At 39.1% G+C, this 12759-nt stretch overlaps 2 protein-coding genes across 2 annotated transcripts in view; both read left to right on the forward strand.

The window, feature by feature from the left end:
* Nucleotides 1-12759, forward strand: part of psmb2 (proteasome 20S subunit beta 2) — a 221323-nt gene that overhangs the window by 163736 nt on the left and 44828 nt on the right. The window lies entirely within an intron of this gene.
* Nucleotides 1860-10665, forward strand: LOC306973944 (borealin-like; the record flags this gene model as incomplete). Its single annotated transcript, XM_079571036.1, has 10 exons — nt 1860-1947; nt 2315-2443; nt 4487-4527; nt 4614-4689; nt 4794-4858; nt 4924-5006; nt 7391-7489; nt 7572-7701; nt 7795-7881; nt 10572-10665. The coding sequence occupies 10 exons, from the start codon at nt 1860-1862 to the stop codon at nt 10605-10607; spliced, it is 834 nt and encodes a 277-aa protein (XP_079427162.1). The 3' UTR covers nt 10608-10665.

The following is a 12759-nucleotide window of genomic DNA, read 5'->3' on the forward strand; positions in this document are numbered from 1 at the left end:
ACGTGATGACTCGAGGTTTAGCTTAGCATTAGCTTTCTCCGGAGGCTCTGTGCATCATCAAGGCCCAGCGCAGAACCAGACACTGAAATAAGTGTTCTTGTCACCGGTTTGAATCCTGGGTGTTTCGGTAACAGAAACACTGATGTGTGTCTTTGTGAAAGTCTGCTGTGGCTCTGTTTCACAACACATGAAGCTAATCCTCCATGAAGACTCTGTTTACATCTTAGGGCTAGACACTGCGGGGAGGGGGTTCTGCTGAGGAGCAGTGGTTGGTTACTCGGCTGGTGACGAAAGGTCGGAGGCGTATCCTGGAGGTCGAGGGCGTTCCCTGAAGGAATCAGGCGTTTTATCCCTAAAATGGCCGCCATCAGAGTTTCTACAGATTACTCGAAAATACGTGAATGTGCCAAGGCAACACTTCAGGCATGTTTTAATGAGGGAATGACTTAATAACATGATGTAAAGCTTGAAAAAGTCGATTTTGCTTAATACCCCCACTTTAAGTTTCTCTGTCGAGCTAACTGCCGATTAGCATTAGCTCCTCAGAGATTATAACTTCAACTTCATCATGATTAAGGCCGACAATAATGAAAACAAATCCTTAAAAACGTGTTAAACGACCTGATAAAACATCATGAAACTAATGAATCACATTTTCTTACCTGTTTTGTGTCTGAATTGAATAAATTCTCAGTCGTCGCCTTCACACAACAGCAGCAGAGGGAGCTGTGTTGCCGCGTTAACGCACTTAAACAAACCAACTGTCAAAACTGGAGAGAGTTTTCTCTTATTTCTCTTTAAATGTCTCAAAAGCAAATTGCCCAAAGTCGTTCTATATGAATAGAGCTCCACAGTCCCGCCTCTTGCGGTCTTGTTGCTCCGGAAGCAAAAAATCTCTGTCTACACGACCGTCGATTTTCCAAAAATTCAAATATTAAGAGTTTAACGTCACCGCAAAAGCTAATCAGCTATGTAGTGATTCGTGACCATAAAATGTTTCATTTCAATCCAAAAAGAAGACGACATGTTGAAGAAAAGGCAAAGGTACAAGGCTGTGACATCATTCACTTCCTGACTATAGAAACTCCGTATCCCAAGAACCATTGCGACATCGCGCCCGCTGGTCAAGGCAACCAGGTTTTCAGCAAACACGGCGAGTTTATTTTACTTTGCAGACAAAAGTTCTTTATTATTTCACTATTAAACAATCTGAATCCTGCTGATTGGAATAAAAATGATCGGTTGTTCGTTTAATTGGATCGTTGGGAACATTTTATTTATTTATTTGCATCTGACGTTTTTTTACTATCAGTGTTAGATATGGATAAAACGTCAACTATCTGCCTGCATTATGTTTTAATACACTGTTTATAATATGTTGTCTACATTACAATAAATAAATACGTGTGGGAACGTGAAGCTCGTAGTTAATGCATTTGTCGTAACAGGAAAACGTCACATCTGATTGGTTCTTCGCATCCTTTGGCCCCGCCTCGCGCCAAGATTTGAAAACTCCTCCGTGAAGCGTCAGGAAGTGCTGCGGCCGAAAATCAGAAGAAAAGAAGACAAAACACAAACAGAGGTACTTAGTTTGGAATATATGCGCTTTATAGGAGATTGTGAACTATTATACTAAAGATAGATTGCGTTGATGGGTCCAAAAAACAAGGGAATCTCCGCAAAAAGACCAAAACGGGTCAGAAAGCGTCGAGAGTAGCATTAGCAACCGTTAGCTCCCAGTTGTAAACATTGCACAGTTGCGTGACATTTTTTCACTGAAACTATGGATTGTTTTTGATGAACTGTGGTGTCGATCAAGAATTCGTACTGTAATGTGGTTTGTTTTCATTTTTCCAGCCATGGCTCCCAGGAAGAGGACAACAAGGGCGAAAAACAACCCGAAAACGGCCAAGCTCGAAGCCTTTCTGGAGGACTTTGATAGCGAGGGTAAGTTTTTGTTATTATTTAGTAAATGCTTTTCAGGTGTAAAACTGGCTTTGGACAGTGCAAATATTAGAAAGGATGTTTGTAAATATTGCTTTGTAAATGACTTATTCATGTGGGACGTCGAGTTCCTCTTCTTATTCCTTGTAGCTCCTCAAATAACTGCCTTATTGAAACGGCGCATATTCAAAAAGTCACATTTATATGCATTTACTGTTTGTTCACAACACATCAATGAAATAAAATACATTTACCGAAAGCATGTCCAAAAGTCTGCCTTTATTTGGGTGTTGTCGGGGTCATTGAGTTGCCTTGTGTGTGTAAATAAACATGCTCTGACTTGTTAACTAACTTTTCTCTCTGGTTGCAGTGAAAGCTCGCGTCGGGCAGCTGAAGGAGAAGCTGAGCCAGCTGCTGAAGGATGTGGACAACGGATATAACATGGCTCTGATCAAACTCCCCAAAGCCATCAGGCAAATGAACTGGATCGAACACTTCAGTGAGTCGCTCTTAAGTCACACACGTACCTTTTTTAGTAGACTTTAGTAGCAGGCAGTTTGTCTTGAAGCAAACACTATTTAAAAATTAAAATGGCAACAAGATTCTGAACGAGCAGAATCTAATAGTTTTTTATTGTCCTGGTTATGAACAGGTTCACAACTAGGACTTTCTTTCAGTCAATCGTGCAACATGAAACATAAACCATAGAACTTTAGATGAATAATAAACTGTAAAGACTTTAAACTATAAGACTGTAAGGGCATCCGTAAGAAGATTAACTATAAACTATGATAAAAACAACAATTTGACAGAGCAACAGTGGATTTACAGACGCACAGGTGCATTCACTGTTAACACACTCATATTTGGCTTCACTTCACTAATGTTTGCTCTTTTTAATCAAAAACACATTGTCAATTCAATGTCAGAAATGTTGAATATATTGTCTCTGAATCATCTTGCGGCCCCACTTTGGGAACCACTGATCTAAAACATGTTCAGCTGCAGTTTTGGCTGAAATTTACCACATTTTTGTTCAAAAGTTTCCAGTTTTGTCCAATTCTCTTCCCTCAGTTAGATGAAACGTTTGCAAATCCCTGCGTCTGTGGCATCAAAATATAGTATTTGGGCATTAAAAAGTTTGACTGAAGCATTAAGACGGGCCCGAGGGCCAAATCCGGCCCTCCAGCACAGAACCTCTGGCCCTCAAGGTGATTTTGAGAAACATAATGACTCAAATCAGAAAGTACTTTAACATTTTTAAGGTTAAATGGGAGAAATACTGTTAATGCACCCAATTAGGTCATATCATGTACAACTCTGGCATTTGTAGAAAGTGCACTGGAAAAAAATAAGTACAAAATTATAGAAGAAATGACAGAAACCTACTTGAATTAAGAGATTCAATCCAAAGTTTGAGTAGATTTGGTCTGGTCTTAGATCAGATGAAAAATCGCCAATGGAACAACGTAGACTCTCCCTCTGTGTTAATGACAAGAATCTATTAACAAGACTGTGCAAATGTTACATTCTACCTCATTTTGAATATGCATCACCTGTCTGGGCCGCTCTAAATGTCACACAAACTAACCGCTTGGAAAAACTCCACCGCCGAGCCATTAGGATCAAACTACATCACTCCTACATGCAACCAGTTACAGATGGGGACTATGAAGAACTCAAACTGGCTCCTTTAAAACACAGGAGAAACTTTGCAGTTCTGTGCTATGGCTACAAGCTGTTACGAGGATTACTACCAAAGGCTCTCCTGTCCCTGTGTCCAACCATTAAAAGAACTCCTTTTGAAACACGGAATAAAACACTTCCATCTGGGCATAGAGTTCCCCACGAGTCGAGCACTGGACAGATCTCCATTCCTATTTGCAAAAAAGTTATTAAACAAAATTCCAGAACTGTGGGACTGTCCTACTTTGGACTGTTTTAAAAACAAATTATGGGACATTGATAAGAGGCTGATCTTTGATGTTATGTTTTAATGAACCCAGCCGTCAATGCCTTTGGGAACGATGTTTTTACTTTAAAGTTGTAATAAATAAAAAAAAAACTTAAAAAAACTCATTATTCTCTTAACTCAGATTATACTGTATAATTTCAAGTGAAAAACAAATCTTTTTAAAAGTAGAAGTTCATTTGTCTGATTTCAAAGTGGGTTTTATGTTTGTTCCATTGGCATCAGCATTTGTATCTTTGTCCTAGATTAGTCCAAACCGACTCAAATTGAAAATAAAGAACCTTTTTTCAAGCAATTTTAAGTCATTTTTCTCATTTAAGATGATCATTTTTCCAGTGTGATGCTTTACTTTGGCCTAAAACTGGCGGCTTCGGCCCTCTGTCTTTTTACAATGAAAAAAATTGGCCTCCATTAAGAAAACTTGCCTAACCCTGCATGAAGAAAATCAGGTACAGGTCAGATCTTTAACGCATCTCCAGTCTGTTGTTTATCACGTTCTAATAGTGCTTTAACTATTCTGTAACGTGGAGTCATGACTAAAGCCTTTTGTTTGGTTCCTTTTCTTTCCAGACGCAGAGAAGCCAAAGTCTCCAGAAGTGGATAATTCTAAGGTGAGGCTGATCGCTTCACACATGTCTCTCACACTGACTTGGACTTGGTTGTTTTTGAAATAAGAGTTTTAAATGGATCTTTTCAGAGGCAAGAACAAACTGCGATGGTGGAGAGCGTGGTGGCCGAGGACCACGCCGTGCTCCTGCAGTCGGTCAAGAAAAGTGAGCGCCCACTTTAAAGCTTCTAATCAAAGAAACGCTTCACAATATGATCACTTTAACGATAACGACGCGCCGCTAACCTGACCTGTCCTTCGAATCCACAGCCTCAAAGAAAAAGGCCAGCGGCAAATCCAGTTCAGAGGACGAACCCCCCGGCACCGTGAAAAAGGTGAGGCGTTTGTGACTCGACTGAATGACTTTATACTTAACGTTAACTTTGTGTTTGTGATTTAGGCGAGAGCCACGAAGAAACCTCCCACTACGTCCAAAAGAGCGAAGGCCCTGTCGGTCAACAAGCAGAACTCCACCATCAGAAGGTCAGTGAATGTTTGTGTTGTTGGTTTTAAGGAGACTCGATGCAAGTTAGCCATTTTATATTCACTACTGCCGCCTCAGGTCATATGTGTAACTGCATACCTGAAGTAACACCTTTCTGAGTGACAGTGCAGGATTTTTTTAGAGGCAGTTGTGGTGAACAGGTCTGAGCTCATTCACATTCGGACATGGAGGAACATGTGAGTGGAGGAAAATACATAATTTTAACATTTTTAAACTCCGTATAGTCCCTTTAACCTCTTTATCTCCAGTTCGACTCTAACCAAGTCTAGAAGCTGCTCGACTACAGGCCAGTGTAATGTCTCGAAGAAACTGATCGTGACTATTTTGTTTCCATGTTTTTGTCGTTATTCGTTGTTTTTGTCACTTTTAAATCGTGTTTTTGTGGCTCTTTTTATTGTTTTTTCATCCTCGTTTTCGTCGTTATTTTGACGCTTTGTTCAAGAAGCTTTTAGATTTGGGTAAAGCCAAACTGTAGAAAATGCGCTCGGTTAAAGCAGAACTAAGTAACTTGTTTACCCTAATACATCCTCTCCGTCGTCCCTCTGGGGGTACGCTAAAACATGTACAATAGATTCCCCTCTGGGGCCAGGACTCCCTCGAAAGAGATTCTTGATCTCAGCGGGACTATCCTGGTTAAATAAAGGTCAATAAATAAAAAAATAATACCAGTGTTAATGGGATGATTGGAGGGTCTTTCATCGCCCCCGTTGTCTCTGGCCATAAAAACACACTTACAACTTCCCTGCTCCGGGTCAGAGTCACCAATACACACTAATGGAATCACAAAGAAGAAGCTAACAGGCTAACTGCGGGCTAGCACCAAAAAATATACTGTTTGTCTGTCATATATTGATTTATTACACGACATAGCCATTAATTGACTTTTAAAAGTGCTTGGTATTAACTGTGGCAAGTGTCTTATGGTTTATAGAGGCTTAATCAAAGGAATAGGCAAAATAGAATCCAATATGTGGATATAAATGTCTGCATACTGTATTTTGGATATTCAGCTCTATCTAGCTGTAATACTCTCCCCTACATTCCACGTATTCACTTTTTCCAACAGGACTTGGGTAAATGTGCTTCTAAATACCCCACTTAAACAGTATTTACAGCCAAGTTTGAGTGAAAAAAATGATCTCCAGTAGTATTTACTCTCACGGACAATTACTGAGTAAAAAAAACGCGACTTGCTCCGACACCTGCAGTGGCGCTTATGGCCTCTAGGGGAGTTCCTTAGTATTGCTTTAAAGCGGGGGTAACGGGGTAATTGTCAAATCTTCATTTAAACATAAAATATATGTATTATGTGTTGTTTTGTTACTTTATTCTTCATAATGATTTATATTTTTATGGTATTTTGTTTACTTGTTTACTCTTGAGTAAATATCGTGGCTCCTCTGCCCACGTCTGATTGTACTGCAGTCATTCATACCTTTGTCCCTGTTCCCACTAGCGTCTAAGACAGGGGTCGGCAGGTTTGTTTGGTGGAGGCTGATTTTCTTCATTGCATAAAGACCAAGGGCCGGACCTGCCAATTTTAGCCCAATGTAAAGCACCATTTTCTACAAATGCCAGCGTTGTTTGTACACGATTAGGGCGACCATTAAACGATACTAGTCTTGTATCGGGAGAAAAGTTTAGGTTCTACTGGTATCTAAATGCAGTTACCGGGGGGAAAATACTGTTTTGATGTTGTTGGTCAAGGGACAGCATTAAAGGAAGTGACTTGGTTGTTTTCCCCAATTTTTTCAATCTATTCCCCATTTATTTTTGTCCCATTTCTTCACACAGTTTTTCCTTATTTTGAGCCACATTTTCCCCCAAATGATTCCCCATTTTTCACACATTTCTTGCCATTGGAGATGAATCCGATATTGTAAATTTGCAAATTTTCCAAACACTTTTGTTCCGTTTTCTGTTTCTAAACGACAGATATTTTAGTATAGGTATCGAAAAAGGTATCATTCAGGTTCTGTTTGAAGATTTTACACAGAATTGACTGTATTTCACACATTTTGAGAGTATTCACAGGCATTTGATCTCATTTGAGTCATAATATCATCTTCAAAATCATAAAGAACATCCTGAGGGCCACAGGTTCTTAGCAGAAGTTGCCCAACCCTGGTCTAAGAGAATAGTGTTGTACAAGTGTAGACTAATATATAATCCACTCTCATTGTACAATCATGGGTTAGATATTCTGTGACCTCTTGCTATCCCGACTGTTTATGCTTTGGGGCAAACATAGAATTATTGTCCATTTACCAGCACATAAACTAAACGTCCCACTTTGATGACCGTTTTAATAAGTGTCGTTATCAAATAAACGCTAAGTTAAAGCTGGTATGAACTGTTTCAGGTCGAACAGGAAGCCTCTGGTGACTCCGGCCCGGACCATGATGGACTCCTCGTTGATGATTGGCTCCACCCCCCTCGTCACCCCGCGCTTTGACCCAAGGTGAAAAAACAAAACATGAGCAACGGGAACTCGATGAAGTCTTTGTAGTTTTGATGACACGTTCCCCCCCCCCGTCCCGCAGACTCCCGAAGACCCCGGCCGTCAGAGTCCCCCGACACAAGGAGCGCGTCTACAGCATCTCGGTGAACGGGTCGCCCGTCGCCGCCGGCAACCACGAGGTCGTCATCACCGTCCCCATCGGCAACGGAGAGGTGGGGGTTTGTGAGGATAGACCCTGTTCTCCACCGTTCACTGATGATGGAAGAGAACAGTGAAATCAGTAACGTTTGTTTGTTTGTTTTTAGAGCATCGAGCTCCTGGCGAGTCAGATGGAGTCCGTGGACTTGTCTCTGCTGGACGAGACGGCTCTGAGGAGCATCCGGCAGCTGCAGGTCTGTTTGTCCTGCTTTCGTTTAGCAGATCACAGGGTGTCCGCGGGGTCTAAAAAAGTCTAAAACCCAAGAATCTAAATCTTAAATCCACAGTAAACTGGTCTTAAAAATTAACGTTCAACGACTCAATTATTTGCACACAATTTAGTTTAACCTCTTAACTCCCGCCTGAACCGAGAGGATCCTTTTCCTCACGTCATCAGATTTTTTTTCCATCATGTTTTTGTTGGGTATTTAATCACATTTTTGTAATTTTTTGTGATATTTTTGCCACTTTTTCATCAATTTGTCGTCACTTTTTGTCAATGTTTTCTCGCTTTTTTGTCACATTTCCTTCATTGTTTTCGTCTGTTTTGTTGCTATTTTCACAGCTTTTTTCCAGAAGCTTTTGGATTGGGGTAAAGCCAAACTGGAGAGAATGTGCTCGGTTCAGGTGGGAGTTAAGGGGTTATAAAGTAGACAAATAAAGTCAGAGAAGCAGCGATGAGGAGCCGGTGCCGCTCATGGTTCGAGAGGGCGAAGCGACGCTGACGCTCTGGCCGCCGCCACAAACAACGTAAACTCAGCGATAGTCGAGCGAGGCAGAAGGACTCAAAAAAACCACTGAAGTTTAGGAATCCAGAACATGACCGAGGTGTCGCTGATGGATCCGTAATGCTGCTGTCGGGGGAAAGATACGCCCAATATGAAACAACGTGGAGATAATCCTTCGCTGTAAATATCCAACTCAAGGTCATGAACGGCATAATTCACAATAAAGTTTGTCCAAATGTTGGGAAACACAAAGCGAACGCTCCTCTGCTCCGGGACAGAAGGAAAGGGAACGTCCTGTTACTTTAGAAACACGTTTCTCACTTTGTTCATCAAAACATCTGACAAACAAGTTTAGAAAACATCAAACCGAGACTAGATTCTGGCCTAATAATAATATCATTATAATAATTATGATCATAAATTAGTTGTAAAGTTGACAGTGTTTTGTTCTTTGCAAACGAGTGGAAAAGCTGCTTTTATTTTTAAAAACAGTGAATGTTTTACCAGCTCAAGTATTACAAAGCATTTTAAATACAAAAACTAAATATCTGTTGTTTTCTTTCATTCAGTCGATAATTGTGAGTAATTATTCAATCTCAATATTCTTTTTATGGGATAAGGTTGTTGAATGGTTGTTAAAATGCCTAATGTGAAAAATGAAGTTCTTACATTTGTACATCCCACTGTGAAATCAGAAACAACAGTTTGACACTTGGATTTTTGTGACAGTGATTTTCTTTACAGTCCATTTAGATTTTGCGCGTTCAAAAACAGGTCTTATTTTTGAGATTTTGTGGTCTCAACCTCTTACCACCCGCCAAAACCAAATCCATTCTCTCCTCTTTGCCATTGTCGTCACTTTTTATTTCCCTTATGTGTTTTTGTCACTTTTTTATTACTTTTTGCTGCTCTTCTGTCACTTTTTTGCTGGATTTTTGTCTTTTTTTTCTGGATTTTTGTTACTTTTTTTGCTGGATTTTTGTTACTTTTTTTGCTGGATTTTTGTCACTTTTTTGCTGGATTTTTGTCTTTTTTGTTGTTGGATTTTTGTCTTTTTTTGCTGGATTTTTGTCACTTTTTAGCTGGATTTTTGTTACTTTTTTGCTGGATTTTTGTCACTTTTTGGTTGGATTTTTGTCTTTTTTTGTTGGATTTTTGTCACTTTTTTTGCTGGATTTTTGTCACTTTTTTTGCTGGATTTTTGTCACTTTTTTGCTGGATTTTTGTTACTTTTTTGCTGGATTTTTATCACTTTTTTGTTGGAATTTTGTCTTTTTTTGCTGGATTTTTGTCACTTTTTTGTTGGATTTTTGTCTTTTTTGTTGTTGGATTTTTGTCTTTTTTTGCTGGATTTTTGTCACTTTTTAGCTGGATTTTTGTTACTTTTTTGCTGGATTTTTGTCACTTTTTGGTTGGATTTTTGTCTTTTTTTGCTGGATTTTTGTCACTTTTTTGTTGGATTTTTGTCTTTTTTTGTTGGATTTTTGTCACTTTTTTTGCTGGATTTTTGTCACTTTTTTTGCTGGATTTTTGTTACTTTTTTGCTGGATTTTTGTTACTTTTTTTGCTGGATTTTTGTCACTTTTTGGTTGGATTTTTGTCTTTTTTTTGCTGGATTTTTGTCACTTTTTTGTTGGATTTTTGTCTTTTTTTGTTGGATTTTTGTCACTTTTTTTGCTGGATTTTTGTCACTTTTTTTGCTGGATTTTTGTTACTTTTTTTGCTGAATTTATTTCTTTTTTCTGTTGGATTTTTGGTCTTTTTGCTGAATTTTTGTCATTTTTTTTGCTGAATTTTTGTCATTTTTTTTGCTGGATTTGTGTCACTTTTTTTGCTGGATTTGTGTCACTTTTTTGTTGCGTTTCTGTCATTTTTGCCTCTGTTTTGAAGAAGCTTTTAGATTTGGAGAATTTGGAGAAAACAAGTTCAGGTGGGAGTTAAAAGGTTAAAAAGGTCTTAAAAAGTCTTAAATTTGACTTGTCCGACTCTGCAGACACCCTGAGATCAAGTGTTGATGTTACTTTGAATCATGATTATAAAAAGTAACTCTAACGTCTCAAATGTGACCAAGATCGAGGCGACGTTTTATTCTGATGTTGAGCTGCAACTGAAACCTGAACTTATCATGACTAAAGACGTTTGTTTTGTCTCGGCAGAACCGCCTCACGACTCTGTGCGGACCGTCAGAGTGACCTCAGCCGGACCACGTGTACAGAAGAGATTTTTATTCCACCATTTTGTGTTTTCTTATTTTACAACTTTGATGATGTTCAGTTTAAACTAAACAAAAAGAAATTGTTGTATATTCTCTCCCTTTGTGCATATTTGCTGTGTATTTTTTAATCTCTGTAAATGTCTGTAAATATTCTGGCAGTTTTTACTTGTGTCCATGTTGTTTTTTATTCACCCAGAGCTGGTGAAAGTACCCGTTACTTGAGTAAAAGTACAGATAAGACTCCAATGAAAGCAAAAGACGGCATCAGTGAAAGTACTGAAGTATTTGCTGTTACAAAATACCAGTGTTTCTGTGGAGGATTAAATGTAATGAATTATTATATTGTAAATCTGATCCTCTTTACCCCTTAAAGGGACACTGTGTAACTTTTTGGACTATACTGTTGCCATCAGTGCAAAACATGCTGCTAATGACCAGCTCAACACAGAAAATGCTATTACTGCAGTGAATAATCAAAGAATGGATTTGGATGAGGAACTAACCTACTTAAATCTCAAATTCTGCTGACCTTAGTGAACATCTCCATGGAGACGAGCTGGAGACGTACCCACTCCTAGTAAAGTTTCAGTCATGTCTTAGGAGAGCTGAGCCGCTCACAGCAAAAACACATGTTTGTTTGTACATTTATGAGGTATTTTTCCAATGATGAAATAATCTATCATAAAATAAATGCTAGTATTTCAATTTTATTTATAAGTGAAAATCCTACACGGTGTGGCTTTAACTCCCGCCTGAACCGAGCACATTTTCTCTAGTTTGGCTTTACCCCAATCCAAAAGCTTCTCGGAAAAAGCTGTGAAAATAGCAACAAAACTGAGACGAAAACAATGATGGAAATGTGACCAAAAAGTGACAAATTGATAAAAAATGGACAAAAAAATGACCAAAATGTGACAAAAGATTACAAAAATGAAGGAAGAAATTGACAAAAAAATGACAAATTTTACCAAAAAAAATGTGACAAATGTGACAAAAAAATTACAAAAATGAGCCAGCTGAGGTGGCTCGGGCATCTGTTCCGGATGCCTCCTGGTCGCCTCCCGCGGGAGGTGTTCCAGGCATGTCCTAGTGGGACAAGGCCTCGTGGAAGACCCAGGACACGGTGGTGGGACTATGTCTCCGAGCTGGCCTGGTGTCGCCTCGGGGTCAGAACAGCTGGAGGAGGTGTGTGTGGATCGGGAAGTTTGGGCATCTCTGCTGAGGCTGCTGCCCCCGCGACCCGGCCCCGGATAAAGCGGAAGAAAATGGATGGATGATTAAAAAAATGACCAAAATGTGACAAAAAAATTACAAATTCATAAAAAAAAGTACAAAAAAAAATGACCAAAAAAGATTACAAAAATGTGATAAAAAAAATGACAAAAAATGTATAACAAATTGACAAAATTACAAAAATAAAAAATTGACAAAAAAATGACCAAAAAAGTTACAAAAATGAGTTGAATACCCCAGTGTTTATCAACCTTTGTTGAGCCAAGGCACATTTTTTTTCATTGAAATAATCACGAGGCACCACCAGCAGAAAATGTTCTCATCAAAGTGTCTTAAATAGGACCACCGTATAGTCTCGCTCGCCACAAGGCCTCAATGCATCACTAATTCTCTTGTCTCAAAGAAATTAACTACCTGATATGGAAGAGGATAATATGGTTACTCTGCCGATCACTAGACAGCATAGACACTCGAAAACGCTACATTATTTGTGGATAATGCATTTGTTTAAAAAAAAAAAAAAACTAGGTGAGATTGGATAATTTCCCAAGGGACAGCAGACAATAGGTGTGTTTAAGATGCCGCTGCGGCTCGCCTGGATGATCGGCGAGAGTAGCCGGCGCAACGGGGGCGGAGAAAAAAAGTCTGAATTCAATCCGACCCTCCACATGCAGAGAACAACGAGAGAGGCCTCAGATCACGCAGAGTCTCGTTCAGATATCGCGTTCATTTAAAGTTTATCCTAAATAAAAAGTCATTCACCTCCTGCTCTGTTTCCTTTACTCCAGAGACATCATTCTTCATCAGAGAAAACTTTCCCATTTGTTTGTTTGTTCAAGTTTGTGAGATAAAATACGTCCTTTTAAATAATTAGTTTGTTCTGTAAGAGCATCAGA

The sequence above is a fragment of the Gobius niger genome (assembly GCF_951799975.1).
Source record: "Gobius niger genome assembly, chromosome: 14".
Classification (NCBI taxonomy): Eukaryota; Metazoa; Chordata; class Actinopteri; order Gobiiformes; family Gobiidae; genus Gobius; species Gobius niger.